Raw genomic sequence first — 20,343 nt, forward strand, 5'->3', positions numbered from 1 at the left:
GCCTGGAGAAGAGGAGGCTCAGGGGTGACCTCATTGCTCTCTACAACTACCTGAAAGGTGGTTGTAGCCAGGAAGGGGTTGGTCTTTTCTCTCTAGCAACCAGCACCAGAACAAGAGGACACAGTCTCAAGCTGTGCCAGGGGAAGTTTAGGCTCAAGGTGAGGAGAAAGTTCTTCACGGAGAGAGTCTTTAGTCATTGGAATGTGCTGCCCAGGGAGGTGGTGGAGTCACCGTCCCTGGAGGTGTTCAAGATGGGGTTGGACGTGGCACTTGGTGCCATGGTCTAGTCATGAGGTCTGTGGTGACAGGTTGGACTCGATGATCCTTGAGGTCTCTTCCAACCTTGGTGATACTGTGATACTGTCAGGCCTTCTGTGGGACAAGCTGAACTCAAATGGCCAGGGACCAGTGCTGAAGTCTTCTTGCTACCTTTAGTCAAGAACTGTAAGCAATAGGCCCCCTTGCCCTCAGTTTAGCTGTGGATTGATGCAACACCAATGCAGACCAAAGGATTTTGTGTGCAACAAGCCCTCCTGAACACATCTGACCCCACAGCACGCCCGCTTCTCACGAAGCCTGTGAAACCTTTCCACACAAACAATTCTAACCCTTTAATGGCAAATGTAAACAGAGATCTATTTTTCTATGGCAGCATAATACTTCCAGAAGCAGATGAATGCAAGCATGAGCCAATACAAAGCAAAGGTGGACTCAGGCTCTCAGCAAAGCTGCCGTAAATGGAGTCATGGAGGTTAATCCATCAGTGTGTCCCCCCATGTGCCGGGTGGGTGGAGATGACACAAATAACTGCAAGCCTAGTTTGGCAGCTGTGCTCCTTGCCTCCCCCCTTACACACTGCTCAAGGTAGCTTTGCTGTTCAGCAGTAAATGAGCAGCACATAGCAAAACAGACACCCAACCAACCAAACAAAAGAGTAATGGCTTGGTTGTGCCACCACCTTGGTGGTATTGTCATTTAGCTGCAGAAAAATGACACAGCACATGGAATCATAGAATCATAGAATTGGAAAGCTTGGAAGGGACCTCCAGAAGGCATGGAATCCAAACCCCCTGCAAGAGCAGGGTCAGGGCAGGGCACACAGGAATATGCTTAATCCTACCCTCAGACTGGCACAGCAAGGCCAGTCACACGTGTGAGACAGGTCACACAGCAACACAGCCAGATGGGGCTTGAAAGCCCCCAGAGGAGACTCCACAACCTCTCTGGGCAGCCTGCTCCAGGCCTCCAGCACCCTCACAGCAATAATTATTTTGATGTTCACGTGGAACTTCCTGTGTTCCAGTTTGTACCCATTGCCCCTTGTCCTATCACAGGGAATCACTGAGAAGAGCCTGCCCCCTTCTTTTTGACACCCACCCTTCAGGTATTTATAGACGTTAGAAAGATCCCTTCTCAGTCTTCTCCAGGCTAAACAGCCCCAGGTCTCTCAGTCTCTCCTCAAAGACAAGAGTTCCAGTCACTTAATCATCCTCCATTAGACTCTCTGTATAATCTCCCTGTTCTTCTTCAACTGGGGAGCCCAGACCCAGACACAATACTCCAGGTGCGGTCTCAGCAGGGCAGAGTAGAGCGGGGGGGAGGAGAACCTCCCTCAACCCACTGGCCACACTCTTCTTGTTGCACCCCAGGATGCTTTCTTGGTCAAGAAGGCACATTGCTGCCCCATGGGTAACTTACAGTCCACCAGGACTCCAAGGTCCTTCCCTGCGGAGCTGCCTTCCGCCATGATGTTGGCCAGGTTAGCTCCCATTGGAAACAGCTATAAAAGCAAAGCCAAAGTCAGACACACTCACCATTTTCCTTCTGGTTTTGGCAGTCCCTCAGGTGCAGCTTGGTGCCCATTTTCACTGGGTTATTCCTCTTCCATCTTCCCCTTTGTGAGCGGGGCTGGCAGTGCCCACTGCCCCAGGGCACCAGCTCGGCGGCATTGGCAGCCGGTGCAGCCTGCAAGCTCCCACCGTGGGCTCTCACAATGGCAGCCACCTCTGCAGGCCCTGCCCTCCACTTTCCCCTTGTCTTTGGGGCTGCTCCACCTTGGGTGAAACAACACAAAACAAAAACGTCCCTGCAGCCCTACATAGCCCAGCCCAAAGCAGCTGCCAAGGGATGGAGGCCTGGGGAGAAGAGAAGGGAAAGGAGGAGAAGAGTCTTGACTGCTGTCATGGCCACCGGTGCCTGCTCCCGCCAAAACCACGTGAAACGCCTGAAAACCACCTCAAAAACCACTTGAAAAAAATACCTGTCCCCTGAGGCTAGCAGCACTAGCCACAAAAAATTCCCCAAGACCAAAAAAAAACCCAAACCCTAAAATAAACACTTTTTTTCCTCTCAGAAGCCAGGTTAAAGAGGAGAACTTAGTATCGTAGTATCAGTCAGGGCTGGAAGGGACCACAAGGACCACTTCCAAAGGCATTGTGCCACAACAGCCTGCAGAAAGGGCTCTGCTGGGCTGGCTCATCAGTCTGACCAAAAGGAGTTTGTTTCAGAAAACTGAGCAGCTAAAAAGACAGAGTAGAAGGCAGGACTCGATCCATGTCCCTCTTCTCCCCGGTCCAAGAGGGACAGGGATCTGCTGGAGAGGGTCCAGCAGAAGGCTACGAGGGTGATGAGGGGACTGCAGCACTGCCTGATGAGGAGAGGCTGAGGCACCTGGGGCCCTTTCGTCTGAAAAGGACTTACAGGGGATTTAATAAATGTTTATAAATATCTGAGGGCTGGGCAACAGGAGGGAGGGGACAGGCTCTGCTCACTTGCTCCCTGTGATAGGACAAGGAGCAATGGATGTAAGCTGCAGCTCAACACAAGGGGGAACTTCTTTACTGTGAGGGTCACAGATGACCGGAACAGGCTCCCCAGAGAGATTGTGGAGTCCCCTCTGGAGACTTTCAAGGCCTGTCTGGATGCATTCCTCTGTAACCTGAGCTAGACTGTATGGTCCTGCTCTGGCTGGTGGGATGGGGGGAGTGGACTTGATCTCTTTGGGTCCCTTCCAACCCCTTACATCTTGTGATCCTGTGAATGCTGAGACATGATTCATCCCAGATAGGAAACATATTGACGGAAGGCTCTACAGAGGGGACCTGGCCAGGGTGGATTGATGGGCTGAGGCCAATGGGATGAGATCCAACAAGGCCAAGGACTGGATCCGGCACTTGGGGCACTTGGGGCAGAGTGGCTGGAAAATGCCCAGCAGAGAAAGCCCTGGGGGTGCTGGCTGACAGCCAGTGAAGATGAGCCATCAGTGTGCCCAGCTGGCCAAGAAAAGTCCACAGGATTTTGGCCTGGATGATGAATAGTAGGACCAGGAGAGTGATTGTCCCTCTGTACTTGGCACTGGTGAGGCCACACCTATCTTGAATACTCGATTCAACAAGGCCAATACTGGATACTGGATTCAACCTGAAGGGGGGGTGTAAACAGGCAGAGGTTGGTCTCTTCTCCCAGGCAGCCAGCACCAGAACAAGAGGACACAGTCTCAGGCTGCGCCAGGGGAAGTTCAGGCTGGAGGTCAGGTGGAAGTTTTACACGGAGAGAGTGATTGCCCATTGGAATGGGCTGCCTGGGGAGGTGGTGGAGTCGCCGTCACTGGAGGTGTTCAGGAGGAGACTTGACAGGGTGCTTGGTGCCATGGGTTAGTTGATTGGGTGGTGTTGGGTGATAGGTTGGACGTGATGATCTTGAAGGTCTCTTCCAACCTGGTCTATTCTATTCTATTCTATTCTATTCTATTCTATTCTATTCTATTCTATTCTATTCTATTCTATTCTATTCTATTCTATTCTATTCTATTCTATTCTATTCTATTCAAATGCTGGCTCCTGCCCTTGGGCCAAAACAACCCCATGAACGCTCCAGGCTTGGGGCAGAGTGCCTACAAACTGTGCCTCAGAAACTGTGAGGTCTTGGAGGAGTCAGCTGTGGTGATGGCCCCCTTCCCATCTTCCCCCCTCCCCCTTCCAGGCAAGCTGAATGACAACTCAAGCAGTGCTCATTTTTGATATCATGTATTTGTATTTACATGGTACATTTGAAAGCAACAGCTACACTGATCATACATATTAGAAACAATAAAAAAAGAAGTTAAGAACTAAAATGTACATCATACACTTGTATATATATTTCTGTTTTTGTCCTTTTTTTTTAATTTTTTTCTTCCTTTTTTTTTTTTTCTTACACAGAGGTAAAAAGGCTTATAAAAATCAATACAACAGGGTTTTTTAACTTTTAGTATATAGATACAATAATGATGAGGCTTCAGGCACTTTTAATTTGTTAATGTGAGCAATAGCTTGGAAACGAAAAACGAAATGAAACGAAACGCAACGAAACAAAACACCCCCCCCCCCCTCAACAAACAACCTAAAAAAATGAAAATAAAATAAACCCCAAACCCTTTTCACAAGATAAAATAAAATTAAAAAAAAGGAAAAATTGGTTAATGTTTTGTTACCACAGATACAAAAATAAAATCTGAATTAATTTCTCTCAAGTGATCGACGCCAGTATTGCAAAGCTGACCGGGAGAACGCTACACACTGCTCGGCAGCAGTGTGGAAATTAAGGAGAAATATTATTTACATTAAAAAAAAAATAATACAGGAAAAAAAAAAGCAACCCAACAAAACCCCAAAAAGCCCCAAACCCAACCAACCAACCGACCACCAACCTCCCCTCCCCACCACGCACACCTTTCTGTCATTGTGCCCTTACGCCACTGCCTTCGCGAACCAAACGACGCACGCGGCGAAGATCTACGAGTCTTACAACAAAAACCTCATACAGGGATAGGGAAGAAGGGGGTAAAAAAAAGGTAATTAAAAAAAAAAAAGAGGGATATAATTTTTTTTTTTTTCCTTTCTATATTTATTTTTTAATTCAAGGCATCCACAAAGTATGTCTGCTTGACTTAAATAAATAGGGGCACTTCGAGACCGGACAAAAAGCTGTAAGATCTTTGTGGGGTTTTGTGTTTTTTGTTTTTTTTTTTGTAGTGTTTGTGCTTTATAGAGAGAAGATCTTACAGAGATTTGTTTAGACAAAAACAACTCTTGAGAAACAGAAATAGAAAAGGAAAAAGGTTGTTCCATTAATTATTTATATATATATATATATTTATTTGTTTTGTTTTTTTTGGAGGCTGGCTTGATGGTTACTAGACACCATTGAGAGATTTGTCAATTGTTATCAGGCACAAAATATTTGTCTTTCATTCAGCAAACCCAGACACCTCACCCAGAGTGTAACACTTCATCCCTTTTCCACTATCATTCATTTACTTGATTTTTTTTGTTTTTTCCCCCCCCACCCCACCCCCTCCCAACTGAAAAAAATCCCCAAGCAACTGCTACCAATTCAACCTAAAGGAACTCTATAGTGTATAAGCACATCGCAGACTTAATTAATGGTTAACTAAAAAAAGCTGTGATTAACTCTCAGAGGAACCGTTGGGACATTCCACCAAGAAAGAATGGCGAGCGCTCCTTTTACATTTATTTGGCAAATTAATAACAACAACAACAAACAACCAACAGCAACAATAATTAACCAAAAAAAACCAAAACCAAACCAAAAACAAAACCCAAAACTTCCTCTCTTTTTTTTTCTCTTAAGACTGATGTCAATGTGCAATAGAGGGAGGGAAAGGACATGCGCCCACTGGCAATTTACTGCAGAAAGAAATTATGGCAGGAACAGCAGTGCCAGCTTTGACAAGCCAATCCCTAGCTGCCTCAAAGGATTCAGATTGTACTATGCTAGTTAGAGCTCACTGCACTAATTTATTTTTTATTTTTAATTTTTTAATAAAAATTATTTGGCTATTCCTTGTAATATATTAGAAAAATACTCTTTTTCCAAGCTAATTACAAGCCTTGTACACAAGACACAACATGACATTAAAAGAAAAATAACCAAACAAAGAAAAAAACAAAACCCCAAACCCTAAACCCACAAAACCCAACCAAAAAAAATAATAAAAAGACAAAAATAAAATAACCCCAACCAAAAATCCCAATTAAAGTAATTTTTATCCTGCACCTTATGCATCCACTTGGTAAATCTGGGTGGTGAACTGGGGAGGGGGAAAAAAAAACCACAACAGGGAGATGCTTCAGTCCAGCTCCTGCAAAGACTCACACAGAATCATACAATGGTAGGGGTTGGAAGGGACCGCCAGGGATCATCAAGTCCAACCCCCTCTGGCCAAAGCAGGATCACCCAGGGCAGGCCACACAGGAATGTGCTTGATCCTATGCTGAGGCTCACAGCAAGGCCAGTTGCGCACGCGAGACACCGAGACACGTGGAAGCATCGGGAGGGGTTTGGGACCACAGGTCAGGAAATGGAAGTGGTGGTTCACATCCTGGCTTTTTCGACTCTCAATACCTGTTCAGATCTCTACCGTGGACGCCTTATGTTCTCACGCTCATGTATGATACAGAAAACAAACAAACAAAGACAATTTCCCACCACTTAATGCAGCATTTCCCCAGAATTGCCATAATAGTGCTTTTGACATTGCATTGTTAGTTAATTCTTTGCATAACAACGATTTTCCCCATCTGGAACCTTAGTGTTTTTATTCACAGATCATCACATGGCTGGCTAAAGAAGAAATTCCCTTTCTCCTGGGCAGAACTCTAAAGACACAGTTTGTTTTTTGTTGTCTTTTTTTTTTTTTTCACTGTTACTTAAGGACAGAAAAAGGAAAAAAAAAAAGGAGAAAAAGAAGAAAGAAAATCCTAACATTTAAGTTTCCCTTTCAAGTAGTGGTCTGAAATGATTACGGGTAAGGAGAACTTCCCAGATTCTCAACCATTATGTGACTATGGTAACTGAGCCTTGCTTTCTGTTCACAGAGCTTGAGGAACAGAGCAATAATTTCAGGTGTTGGAAGGAAATGATGATGGACTCTAGAAGAGAAACTGCAGCTTTTGATGGCTGTTTTGGCTTTGGAAAACAGAGCAAGGACCCCAAAGAAAACCAGCGGCAGAAATACTGTGTTGTGGTACAGGTTTGTTACTAGCACACCTTCTATATACACACACAGTAACTTGAGGGCAAGTTAAAAAAGATCTCTTCCAAGTGAGATTTGATCCACTGCACCACCCCCTTTCTGGAAATGCCAAAGCTTGCAAACACGCTCGACGGGGTCGAGCAAAGCAGAGGCAAAGATGGACACAACCTGGAGATGCTCTACAAAACTCCACCACCATTTAGCTGGGAAAAAAAAAAAAGCCCCAAAACAAAAATTAAGACCAAAACAAACAAACAAACAAAAGGAAACCATGTACAAGACAGTCTGTTCCGATTACAGATTAATAATACAAAAGTCTATGCTGTAGGTTAGTTTAGTTAGAACACTTGATGAGCAAATCAATGCAGTGTGAGCCCCAGACGACTGGACGTAGGACTGGTGGTTCCCGGATGCTGTCGGGCACAGTGGCTGCATCAAAAACGAGTGACCTCAGTGCTCCAAAACCAACGTGTTCCTCCGACTACAGAAGAAACAGAACCCCTCCAACTCATCTGTAGTCATCCAGCAGCTTTGTGTTTTCCACCGCAGCACCTGCACATGACCCCACAGTGGTAACAAGCCCGCAGCGGCAAGTAACAGCACATACATGGAGCAATGAAAGACAAGGCGATAAGGGCCATCCACCGGAGGCAAAACATTTCATCACTGGTGTCACACGAGCAAGGATCTGTATAGTCTCCTTCTGGGTCGGACATACAGTGATAGAGCATAGTGTCTGCACACCACATACAGCTCACTCGATGGATGCAGGTCTTGACACGGTCTGGAGCGTCCTGGCACTGCCCCCGCTTGTTCTCCTCGTGGTTGAACATGTCCCTGCAGTACACGCACCGTGACCGCTCACCATCCTCCTTCCTCCTGGGCTTGAACTTGACAGGTTGAGTCTTTATCACAGCACCCTTGATGTCTTCACCCAGGTCAAAGTCCGAATTGTCTACGTAAGGGTAAGTGTACTCGTGCTTGGAGGCCTCGCTCTTGGCGAAGCGCACGTAGGAGTCCACGTCGTCGGGGTCGAAGCTCTTCCCTCGTGCCGGGGCGTGGCGGTAGTCCTCGTAGCCGGTCATCCAGATCTTCTCCCGAGGGTTGATGCGCACGATCTCCTCCTCGTCATCCGGGAAGTTGACGTGCCGGTAGGAGCGTGGGACTGACTGCGGGGGAAGGGGTGGAGAGGGAGAAAAGAGAAGTGAGCGAGCTCACAGAATCAGCCAGGCGTGAAAAGAACTGAGAGATCATCAAGTCCAACCTATCGCCCAACACCTTCTGATCAACTAAACCATGGCATGAGTGCCTCCTCCAGGCTCTTTTTAAACACTTCCAGGGATGGTGGCTCCGCCACCTCACAGTATCACAGTATATCACAGTATAACCAAGGTTGGAAGAGACCTTGAGGATCATTGAGTCCAACCTGTCACCACAGACCTCATGACTAGACCATGGCACCAAGTGCCACGTCCAATCTCCTCTTGAACACCTCTAGGGACGATGACTCCACCACCTCCCTGGGCAGCACATTCCAATGACGAACAACTTGCTCGGTGAAGAACTTTCTCCTCACCTCGAGTCTAAACCTCCCCTGGAGCAGCTTGAGACTGTGTCCCCTTGTTCTGGTGCTGGTTGCCTGGGAGAAGAGGCCAACCCCTTCCTGGCTACAACCACCTTTCAGGTAGTTGTAGAGGGCAATGAGGTCACTCCTGAGCCTCCTCTTCTCCAGGCTGAACAATCCCAGCTCCCTCAGCCTCTCCTCATAGGGCTTGTGTTCAAGGCCTCTCCCCAGCCTTGTTGCCCTTCTCTGGACACGTTCAAGTGTCTCGATGTCCTTCTTAAACTGAGGGGCCCAGAACTGGACACAGGACTCAAGGTGTGGCCTAACCAAAGCAGAGTACAGGGCACAATGACTTCCCTGCTCCTGCTGGCCACACTATTCCTAATGCAGGCCAGGATGCCATTGGCCTTCTTGGCCACCTGGGCACACTGCTGGCTCATGTTTAGGCGGCTGTCGATCAGCACCCCCAGGTCCCTCTCTATTTGGGAGCTCTCAGCCACTCTGACCCCAGCCTGTAGCTCTGAATGGGGTTGCTGTGGCCAAAGTGCAGCCCCTGGCACTTGGACTTGTTAAATGCCATTCCACTGGATTCTGCCCATCTGTCCAGTCGGTTGAGGTCCCTCTGCAGAGCCTTTCTACCCTCTAACTGACTAACATCTGCTCCTAACTTGGTGTCATCTGCAAACTTGCTGATGACTGACTCGACCCCCTCATCCAGATCATCAATGAAGATGTTGAAGAGGACGGGGCCCAGCACTGATCCCTGGGGGACACCACTGGTGACTGGCCGCCAGCTGGATGTGGCACCATTCACCACCACTCTCTGGGCTCAGCCCTCCAGCCAATTCCTAACCCAGCACAGAGTGCTGCTGTCCAAGCCATGAGCTGACAGCTTAGACAGCAGTTTACTGTGGGGGACAGTGTCAAAGGCCTTGCTGAAGTCCAGGTAGACCACATCCACAGCCTGCCCCACATCCACCAGACGGGTCACATGATCATAGAAGGAGATCAGGTTGGAGAGGCAGGACCTGCCCTTCCTAAATCCATGGAAGTGAGGGGCCCAAGACATCCAGATGGGTTTGTAAAGTCTGTAGAGAAGGAGACTCCACAACCTCTCTGGACAAGCCTGCTCTAGACCTCCAGCACTCTCACACTAAAGAAGTTCCTCCTCATGTTGAGGTAGAACCTTCTGGGTTCCAGCTTGTACCTGTATTCTTTGTCCTGTCACTGGGCACCACCAAACAGAGCCTGGCCCCTTCATCCTGAGCCCCAGACCTCAAATATTGGTAGACACTGATCAGATCCTCTCTCAGCCTTCTCTTCTCCAAACTAAACAGCCCCAGGGCTCTCAGTCTTTCTCCATAGCAGAGATACCCAAGTCTCCCAGTCATTCTCACAGCTGTTAGACTCTCTCCAGCAGATCCCTATCTCTCTTGAATCAGGAAGCCCAAAACTGGACACAGAAAGGGAAAGGGGTGACTTTTAAGGATGTGGAGGGAAAATCAAACACCAGCCTTAGCAATGACAGACAGCCCTTTAGGTGGCAAGACTAAGAAGAAACCTTACTTGTTCTAGATGGTAGTGGTCAGAGCTGTAATGGTCGTGAAGGTGTCCACGAGTGCAAATTCTTCGATGTTCGCAGGACGCAGGAGAAGCCAAAGTCCGCACAGGCTGTTCCCTTTTCTGAGAGGAGTTTGAGGAGCTGTCTGTAGCATTCTGGAGGGGAAGGAAAAAACACCCTTCAGGCATTCAGATGTTTTGCCACTTGCCAGCTTTGTGCACAGCTGCAACACCAGCAGTGTGCGGCAGCGAGGCACCTCGAACACTTTCACATAAGCTGCTTGGAAGAGGCAGATCTCTTTGCCAGACCTTAAAAGCTGCTGCCACACACTCGAGTTAAAAATAACATGCCATGGCCCACCTGTGATGCATTCACCAGCACCACTCAGCTTTGCTTGGCGTGCTGGTGGTTATGCTGGGTGTTGAGGGATGAAGAGAGCTCACACTGGAAGCTCCCTCTGCAGAGCACAGTTGAACTCTGACAAAAGATGCCATTGTCCAAGCCCTGAAGGCAGACTCAGAGAGCATCATCTCTGTGCCCAAGCTGCGCCCTACTAGTTAGCCAAGCTACAAAAACACTGGAATCCCAGAATCACAGAAACATTCTGGTTGGAAAAGACTCTCAGGATCACCAGGTCCACCTGAGAACCCTACTCTGCAAAGGTCACCCCTAAACCATAGCCCCAAGCACCACATCCAAACCACCTTTAAACACATCCAGGGTTGGTGACTCCACCACCTCCCTGGGCAGCACATTCCAATGCCTGACCACTCTTGCAGTGAAAATCTTTGTCCTAATGTTCAGTCTAAACCTACCCAGTTGCAGCTTGAGGCCATTCCCTTTTGTTCTATCACTAATTGCATGTGAGAGGAGACCAGCACCAGCCTCTCCACAACCTCCTTTCAGGTAGTTGTAGACAGCAGTGAGGCCTCCCCTCAGCCTCCTCTTTTTCACACTAACCATCCCCAGCTCCTTCAGTTGCTCTTTGTAAGATTTATTCTCCAGGCCCCTCCTGGGCTTCGTTGCCCTCCTCTGCACTGTCTCCAGTTTGTTAAGCTGCACGTGTCCCATTAAGGCAGAAGGCTCTTCACATGTTCTTCTCTAAGCACCAAATGCCAGTTCATCAGAGACTACCTGACCAATCAGCTCTCCTTCAAAATCCTCAGAGGTTTCATTTTGCTCCTTTTGTCACTAACCTCTGCATGCAAGGACTGTCACCTGGGTTTTTATCCATCCCTGGCTTGTAACAAGTGCTTCCCTTTGGTTAATTAATGACATCAGTACACAACAACAATCAGGTGAATGGAATACCACACAAAACCAGGCAGCTGCCAATACTTGTGGCTTCTCAGTTACAATCATAGACTGGTTTGGGTTGGGAGAGATCTTCAAAGGTGATCCAGTCCAGCCCCCCCTGCAGTAAGCAGGGACATCCTCCACTAGATCATGGTAGTGCTTTGAACTAAGAAACCCCACAAAATCCCAGGTTGGAAGGGACCTCAAGGACCATCTGGTCCAACCTTTCTAGGCAGTAGTCTACTTGAAATTAGATGGCCCAGCAAACTGAGTTTTAAAACTGTCCAAGGTAGGGGAACTCACTACTTCCTTTGGGAGATGATTCCAATGTCTGACTTTTCTCACGGGGAACAATTTTCTCCTGGAGTCCAGTTGGAATCTCCCCAGGAGTAAGCTGGTTCACATACCATGGCTCACCTACCAAGCAAGGAGATGGTTTGTGCATCATGGCTCACCTACCACACAAGGAGATGGTTCATTATCACACCTCTGCCCCACCCCAGTGGGGAGCACATGCTCCATCTCCCTCTACAAACAAGCTGTGCTGCAGCTATGATGAGTCCAAGGCAAAGGTCTCACTTGCCACAACAGTTAGCTAGAGATGTAACCTCAAGAGTGAAGAAAAGTTGTATGGGCAGTGGGAGCAGACAGGTTTTACCTGAAAAACCTTCTCTCCTTGTCAAGAATGCACTCTCTAAACATTATTTTCCACTGAGTCGTACCAGACACGTCCCTCACTCCAAGAACCCTCACTGTGGCTATTTGTTTCTTCTGAAAACAACGCTTGGCAAGGCTCTGCCCAAAAGGTGAGCACACCTTCAAGCATTCACCACACAAAAAGAGATGTTGATCCTCTTGAACCAGCAGGGCACTGAACTCCCAACTTGCTTTGTTGAAAGCAAACACACAGCTCTGTTTGCAGTGTGATGTAAAGCCAGGCTGGGTTACCTGAGAGGTCCAACAAGCAGGATGAGTGTTGAAGGGCTGACTCACCCACAAGGAGCAGACTTTTAATGCAGTCTTTGCTTTGGCTGCTTATGTCTTTCTTTTTTACTGGAAAAAACCCCACCAAAACAAAGTACCTAGAAGCAGAACAACTCTTAAGACAGCTAACAACACCTCTAAAATGGCGCTGCATCAATACTCAGGCTCTTTGTAAAGTGGTTTCATTATTGAGTGGTTTGGGTAGGAAGGGACCTCCAGAGGTCATCCAGTCCAACCCCCCTGCACTCAGCAGGCACATCCTCCACTAGATCAGGCTGTTCAGAGCTCTGTCCAGCCTAACCATGAATATCTCCTCCAAGGGATGGGGCCTCCCTGGGCAACCTCTTGCAGTGTTCCACCACCCTCATGGTGCTCCTAACGAGCAATCTAAATATGCTCTTCTCCAGTATCAACCCACTGCACCTTGTCTTATCACTGAAGGCCTTTGGAAACAGTCCCTCTGCAGCCTTCTTGTAGGCTGCCTTCAGGCACTGTGCCTGGAGCCTTCTCCAGGCTGAACAACCCCAGCTCCCTCAGCCTGCTCTCACAGGAGAGGTGTCTCTGATCATCACCAGCCCCATCTTCACAACTTTAGATGAAGACACTTCAGATCTGGAGTGTAAACTCCTCAAAACTAATTCTTGGACTTGTAACTTTAGGTACTACAATAGAGAATCACAGGATTGTTTTGGCTGGTAAAGACCTCCAAGGTCATCCAGCCCAACTGCCAACCTATGATCACCGCAGCCATTAAACCATGTCCCAAAGTGCCATGGCCACAGGTTTCTTGAACACCCCCAGGAACGGTGACTCCATCACCTCCCTGGGCAGCCTGTGCCAATCCCTGACCACTCTTGCACCAAATAAATTTGTCCTAATCTCCAACCTAAACCTCCCCTGGCACTATTTCAGGCCATTTCCTCTCATTCTATCACCTGATACTCGGGAGAAGAGACTAACCCCCACCTCATTCCATCCTCCTTTCAGGTAATTGTAGGAAGCAAGGAGGTCTCCCCTCAGCCTCTTTTTCTCCAGACACTCCCTCACATTCTGAGAGCAATTCAAAAGAAAAGGAGCAACTTCTACAAGCCAAGTACTTCCCAGTAACATTAATCTTCCCATCGCTTTGGAAATCCTGAGGGAAGTTAGGATTTGGTTACAAGAGCACACGAGCACCTTCTTGCAGTGCTGGATGTGGTGTAGACCCAGAGGGTGGTTGAGCACTGGAACAGGTTGCCCAGAGAGGTGGTTATATTCAAGGTGAGGCTCGCTGGGGCTCTGGGCAATCTGATCTAGTTGAGGAAGTCCCTGCTGACTGCAGAGGGGTTGGACTAGATGACCTTTACAAGTGCCTTCCATCCCAGGTGATTCTATGTCAAGCTGTACTTGAAGCTTCTCAAAACAGAAAGGCACACACCCCACAGCCCAGGGAGCTTCAGCCTGCAGCATGCTCTCAAAGTTAAACTTTGAGTGGCATAAATTAACTAGGAGGCAGGGTCACAACACAGGGCTGTGTCAACCAGCAGGACCCTTCACCTTCACTACAACTGTGGCTGAGCCTTGCTGGGACAAGCTTCTTGTGGATACTCTCCAAAGCCATTGTGGGTGCTCGTGAGCAAATTAATGGAGCTTGGGGAAATGTACAAGCCCTATGAGGAGAGGCTGAGGGAGCTGGGGGTGTTTAGCCTGGAGAAGAGGAGGCTCAGGGGGAGACCTTATTGCTTTCTGCAACAACCTGAAAGGAGATCGTAGCCAGGTGGGGGTTGGTCACTTCTCCCAGGCAACCAGCACCAGAACAAGAGGACACAGTCTCAAGCTGTGCCAGGGGAAGTTTAGGCTGGAGGTGAGGAGAAAGTTCTTCCCAGAAAGAGAGACTGGCCATTGGAATGTGCTGCCCAGGGAGGTGGCGGAGTCACCGTCCCTGGAGATGTTCAAGAGGGGGTTGGACGTGGCACTTGGTGCCATGGTTTAGCTGTCAGGAGGTGTTAGGTATTAGGTAATAGGTTGGACTTGATGATCTCTGAGGTCTTTTCCAACCTGTTGGATTCTGACCCAACTGGAGGAGGCTACAATTCCTAGCCAGCAACCCCTTCAGCCTCCTGGATGAAAAGAAAAATGCCAGGCTGGATAGAAGTGCAGGATTATCTCAGCAGGGCAGCTGGAAGCTAGAACCACCCCTGCCAGCAGCATGCTGTTTACTGCCTCTCGTAGGAGGCAGCACTTCAGCAACAGGCAACTGGCAAAGAGGCTGTGGTGATGTTTATCTTGCCCCATTCTTATCTGCTCTTGCTTTCCCCCACACCTTCTCCTCCTTCAGACCCGGCTGGGCCACCAAGCCTCTCCTCCATGTGTGTTGACATGGCTACAAAACCTGTTTGCAGCAGACCGTGGAGGCTGCGGCGCTGGCCTCCACTTTCACCTTATTAAAAATTGCTGCATTTCCACCTTCAGTGTCCTCAGCTGAGAGGGGCACCTTGCCAACACAAACACCAACCCTGAGCACCCAGGAAGGGACAAAGCAAGCTCTCCAAACTAGGGCTCTGCTCACTCATCCGTAAAGAAGTTCACACCGCCTCCTGCTTGGTGACACTAAAGGCAACTGGGTGACAAACAGTGTCTGCAGGGCTACCTTGCTGAATATTGAGGTGCTGGAGTGGATCCAGAGAAGGGCAAGAGAGCTGGTGAAGGGTCTGGAGAACAGGGCTAGTGAGGAGTGGGGTTTTTTAGCCTAGCCTATCTGCAGATTTGGTTCTCCCTCCACCCTGTGTCAATCAGGGTATTTCACAGGATCACAGAATTGTTTCACCTGGAAAACACCTCCAAGGTCATCTAGTCCAACCATCAACCCAACACCACCACAGCCATGTCCCAAAGTGCCATGGCCACACATTTCTTGAATACCTCCAGGGATGGGGGCTCCACCACCTCCAGTTCCAGTGCTTGACCACTCTTGCACAAAAGAAATTTCTCATAATCTCCAACCTTACTCTCCCCTGACACCATTTCAGGCCATTTCCTCTTGTCCTATCACTGACAATAGGGAGAAGAGACCAACCCCCACCCCACTGCAACCTCCTCTCAGGGAGCTGTAGAGGGCAATGAGGTCTCCCCTCAGCCTCCGCTTCTCCAGATTAAACAACCCCAATTCCCTCAGCTGCTCCTCATTTCCACTATGGCAAGCTCACAGAGCCATGGTCAGGACAATCAAGGACACAGGATGCTTTCTCAACAATAGCAATCTAAAGACCCTGGGTCTCTGCATCCTGGGAAAGAGACCAGAGAATCACAGAATGTTAGGGGTTGGAAAGGACCAAGAAGGAGGGAAGGGACCAAGAAGAAGAGAAGAAAGTCATAGAATCATACAATTGTTTCTGTTTGAAAAGACCTCTTAGATCAGGTCCAACCATCAATTCAGCACCACCATGGCCATTGAAACATGTCCACACATTTCTTGAACACCTCTACTGAATCATGAGTCTCACTGGAGGTTTAGTTGGAAAAGATTATTCTGGTATCCTTCAGAAGAGAGATATTGAGGCATTCACTGAAGAGACTCAGGTGAAGTTCCAACAGAAGGAGATATTTCTGCCAGAACCCACAGTTAAAATGTGGCTTGAGAAGCCACAGAGAGACTCTCAGAATAAAAGAAGAGTGTGCCTGAGGATCAAAGGCACTGTGATGTTCAGGCCTTCAGAAGCCTACTGCTCTCTCAGTACCACTCCACTGAGCCTGCACCTGCACTTGGTGACTGGTGAAACCCAGGCATGTTCTCAAGGAAAAGCCACTCTCACCTTCTACAAAGTGCCACCATAAGTGAAGGATGACAAGACTCTGTCAGTAACAGAAGCAGGGAACAAGTTCTGTCTCCCCACGAGAGGACTGGGTCTTGCCTGGGATTTTCTGCCACCAGCATCACCGTGAAAATTTGAAGGATGATAGCAGAGGGGAAGACATGAGAGGTGTGCTGCAAGTCACCCCAAACAACACACTTGTCTACAGGAATATGTGTAGAGAGGACATGGACTTGAGAGACAGGCTACTTCACCACTGGAAAAACAAGTCACAAGCTACTGAGCTGCTGGTCTGGCACTGTCTTTACAACATCACAGAATGCATTTAGTTGGAAGACACCTCCATGGTCATGCAGTCCAACCTTCCATCCAGCACTGCAGGGTCAACACTAAACCACATCCCTAAGCACCAGCTCAACAGGCTGCTTAAATACCCCCAGGGATGGTGACTCCAGCACTGCCCTGGGCAGACCATTCCAGTGTCTGACAACCCTTCCAGTGAAGAAATATTTCCTAATATGCTCTAAGGCCTGTTGAAACCAATCCAGCTCTAGTTACTTGGTTTTGGGGGGAAGCAATTGAAAACATGCTCAGATGCCACAGGAGAGAAATGAACCCAAAACAAAGTTGTTGGAACAGGGAGGCTGGTAAAAAACTTCATTTCAACATGCCCTCAAATGCTCACTTAGGGAAGTGTGTGCTGCAGGTACTGGAGCCTTGAGATTGCTGTGATGGTTGTGCAGTCTTGTGGTTTCACTGCTCAGATAACAGAATCATTAATCATGACCACACAGCAACTTTGCAAAAGCTGTGCAACACATTTCCTTTTGCAAGTGAGCAAGCACACCTTTGAGATAAGCCAGCAATGCGCCCTTGTAGCCAAGAAGGCCAATGGCATCCTGGGGTGGATTAGAAGGGGAGTGGTTAATAGGTTGAGAAAAGTTCTCCCTCTCTCCTCTGCCTTTGTGAGGCCACATCTGGAATATTGTGTCCAGTTCTGGGCCCTTCAGTTCAAGAAGGTCCTCAGAGAACTGCTTGAAAGAGTCCAGCACAGAGCCACGAGCTGCTGCAGGCAGTGGAACATCTTGTGAGGCCAGGCTGAGGGAGCTAAGGGCTCTGTAGCTTGGAGCAGAGGAGCTTGAAGGTGACCTCATTGCTGTTGAGAAAGATGTACAGGCCAGTGTGGGGAGGATGGAGCCAGGCTCTGCTCAGGGATGTCCAATGACAAGACAAGGGGCAGTGGGGGCAAGCTGGAGCAGAGGAGGTTCCATGGAACCATAAGGAAAAACTTCTTCCCTGCCAGGGTGACAAAGGGGTAATGAGCACAAACTTGAACACAGTAAATTCCATCTAAACAGGACGAGGAGCTTCCTTTCTTTGAGGGTGCTGGAGCCCTGGAGCAGGCTGCCCAAAGAGGTTGTGGAGTCTCCTTCTCTGGTGACATTCAAAACCCACCTGGCTGTGTTCTTGTGTGACCTGCCCTGGCAGGGAAGTTGGACTGGATGATATGTGGAGGTCCCTTCCAGCCCCTAACATGCTGTGACTCCGTGATACGGCTGCTTTGAGAAGCACCACCAGGCTTCTACACGCAAATGACTGCACTCTCTTAATTAAAACCAACAACAACCAAACAACAAAAAAACCCACAACCCCCTCAACAAACTGGCAAAAAAGCAGTGTCCCTGTTTCTCCCTCAGACTTTCTGAAGTGACTCATTAAATTAAGAAGCTGAAGTCGTTAGCAAAGAAGATTATGTTAATCATTTACTGCAGTTTACTTCTCATGGAGATGGATTTGTTACACAAGAATGGCTGGCTAATCAGGTGCCTAGCTAATACTCTGTGATAAGCATCTATCAGAAACAAATGTTGAGGGGAAAAAAAGGAAAAGCCTTCTCCTGCACCTGAGATGGACTGATCATCTTGAGGGTGCCGGGAGATGAGAAGCTCAACAGGAGCCAGCTGTATGCACTTGCAGCCCAGAGAGTCAAGCAGAGCCTGGGCTGCAGCAAGAGAAGCACAGCCAGCAGGTCAAGGGAGGTGATTCTTCCCCTTTACTCTGCTCTCTTGAGACCCCACCTGGAGCACTGTGTCCAGTTCTGGAGTCTCTCTTCCAGGAAGGATCTGGAGGTGCTGGAAGGTGTCCAGAGAAGAGCCATGAGGATGAGAAGAGGGCTGAAGCACCTCTGCTAGGAGGACAGACTGAAGGAGCTGGGGCTATTCAGTCTGGAGAGAAGGCTCCGAGGAGACCTTCTTGTGGCCTTGCAGTATCTGAAGGGGGCTCCAAGAAAGCTGGGGAGGGACTTTTGAGGGTGTCAGGGAGTGATAGGACTGAGGGGAATGGAGCAAAACTAGAAGTGGGGAGATTCAGATTGGATGTTAGGAAGAAGTTCTTGCCCTTGAGGGTGATGAGACACTGGCACAGGTTGCCCAGGGAGGTGGTAGAATCCCCTGTGATTCTATGATTCTTGCCTCTAATGGCTTCACAGAATAGGTTCAACTCATGCAAAACAACATCTGAGGGTGACTAGGAAAAAGCAGATTCATCTCAAAAACATAGAAACATAAAATTGTTAGGGTTGGAAGGGACCTCCAAGGCTCATCCAGTTCCAAGCCCCCTGCCATGGGCAGGGACACCTCACACTACAGCAGGTTGCTCACAGCCACAGCCAGCCTGGCCTCAAAAACCTCCAGGCAGGAGGCTTCCACCACCTCCCTGGGCAACCTGTGCCAGTGTCTCACCACTCGACACGATGCAATACAATCTGCAGCAGCTTGTCACAAATGGTTTGCCAGAGGAAAATTGCAGAGCTCTGCCACTTGTAACTTGCAGTACTGCTCTCAGTGAGCTAAAGCATTCACAGATTTGCTGTCAAAAATAACAGTGGGTCAGTGCAAGAGGTTGTTGGTTGGTTGGTTTTCTTTCTCCCCTTCAGGATTTTAATGGTTACAAGAGGTGGTGAGGACATTTGCTCAAGGCCCTGTCCAGCCTGGCCTCGAACACCTCCAGGGAGGGGGCACCCACAACCTCTCTGGGCAATCTGTTCCAGGCTCTCCCTACCCTCACTGAAAAGAATTTCTTCCCAATCTGCAGTCTAAATCTCTCCTCTTCCAGCTTCAGTCCATTCCCTCTTGTCCTCAAACCCACAACACACTACAAGCCCTTGTAAAAAGTGCCTCCCCAGCCTGGCCTTTGCAAAGCAGAAGCCCTCTGCAAGCCATCCTGCTCTCTGTTGCCACACTCAGCTTTACTCATCTCCCACTGCTGTGCAAGCCTGCTCAGTGCTGCACACACACTGCAAAGGGACTGTTGACATGCAGTGTGGAAATGCAAAACTTGGTGGAGGCTCAAGGTCTCTTCATCACCAAGGCAGCCTTCTGCAACAGCTTTGGATCACACGTTCCTATGTGATCTGCTTTAGGTGATCCTGCTCTGGCAGGGGAGTTGGACTTGATCTTCAGCTGTGAGGATGACTGTGGGGCTTAAACATCTCTCCTATGAAGAAAGACTGAGAGACCTGGAGCTGTTTAATCTGGAGAGGAGAAGGCTGAGAAGGGATCTGATCAATGTCTACAAATATCTGAGGGGTGGGTGTCAAGATGAAGGGGCCAGGTTCTTCTTGGTGGTGCTCAGTAATAGGACAAAGCATAACAGATCCAAGCTGGAACCCAGGAGGTTCCATCTCAACATGAGGAGAAACTTCTTTGGTGTGAGGCTTCTGGAGGCCTGGAGCAGACTGGCCAGAGAGGCTGTGGAGACTCCTTCTCTGGAGCCTTTCCAAACCCTGCCTGGACATGTTCCTGTGTGCGCTGCCCTGGGTGCTCCTGCTCTGGCAGAGGGGCTGGGCTGGATGAGGTCCCTTCCAATGCCTAATGTCCTGTGATTCTGTGAACAGCAGAACCTCCTCGCAGCAGCTCCTGTGTTAACTTTGCCAAGCCTGGACATGTTAAAGAGGAGCCCACTGCCATCTGAAAAGACAGGACAGGACAAGAAACCCACCATCCCCAGGACAAGAAACCCACCTCCCTCACCAATTCATGGCTTAGGGATGAGCCTGGAAAAATAACAGGCAGCAAACTGCAGCCTCCCCACCGCCCACAGCCTGACCACC

At 48.8% G+C, this 20,343-nt stretch overlaps 1 protein-coding gene across 2 annotated transcripts in view; it reads right to left on the reverse strand.

The window, feature by feature from the left end:
* Positions 1–4,009: 4,009 nt before the first annotated feature.
* Positions 4,010–20,343, reverse strand: part of SPRED2 (sprouty related EVH1 domain containing 2) — a 94,862-nt gene continuing 78,528 nt past the window's right edge. For both annotated transcript variants that reach the window (XM_068153072.1, XM_068153073.1), the window contains exons 5-6: positions 10,167–10,316; positions 4,010–8,205 (exon numbers count right to left, since the gene is read on the reverse strand). In XM_068153072.1, the coding sequence (XP_068009173.1) occupies positions 7,555–8,205; positions 10,167–10,316 (801 nt within the window). In that variant the 3' untranslated portion in view covers positions 4,010–7,554. The remainder of the gene's footprint in view (positions 8,206–10,166; positions 10,317–20,343) is intronic.

This window comes from Melanerpes formicivorus, unplaced genomic scaffold (genome assembly GCF_026170545.1).
Source record: "Melanerpes formicivorus ecotype bairdi unplaced genomic scaffold, bMelFor1.0.p_v2 SCAF_25, whole genome shotgun sequence".
In the NCBI taxonomy this organism is placed as follows: domain Eukaryota; kingdom Metazoa; phylum Chordata; class Aves; order Piciformes; family Picidae; genus Melanerpes; species Melanerpes formicivorus.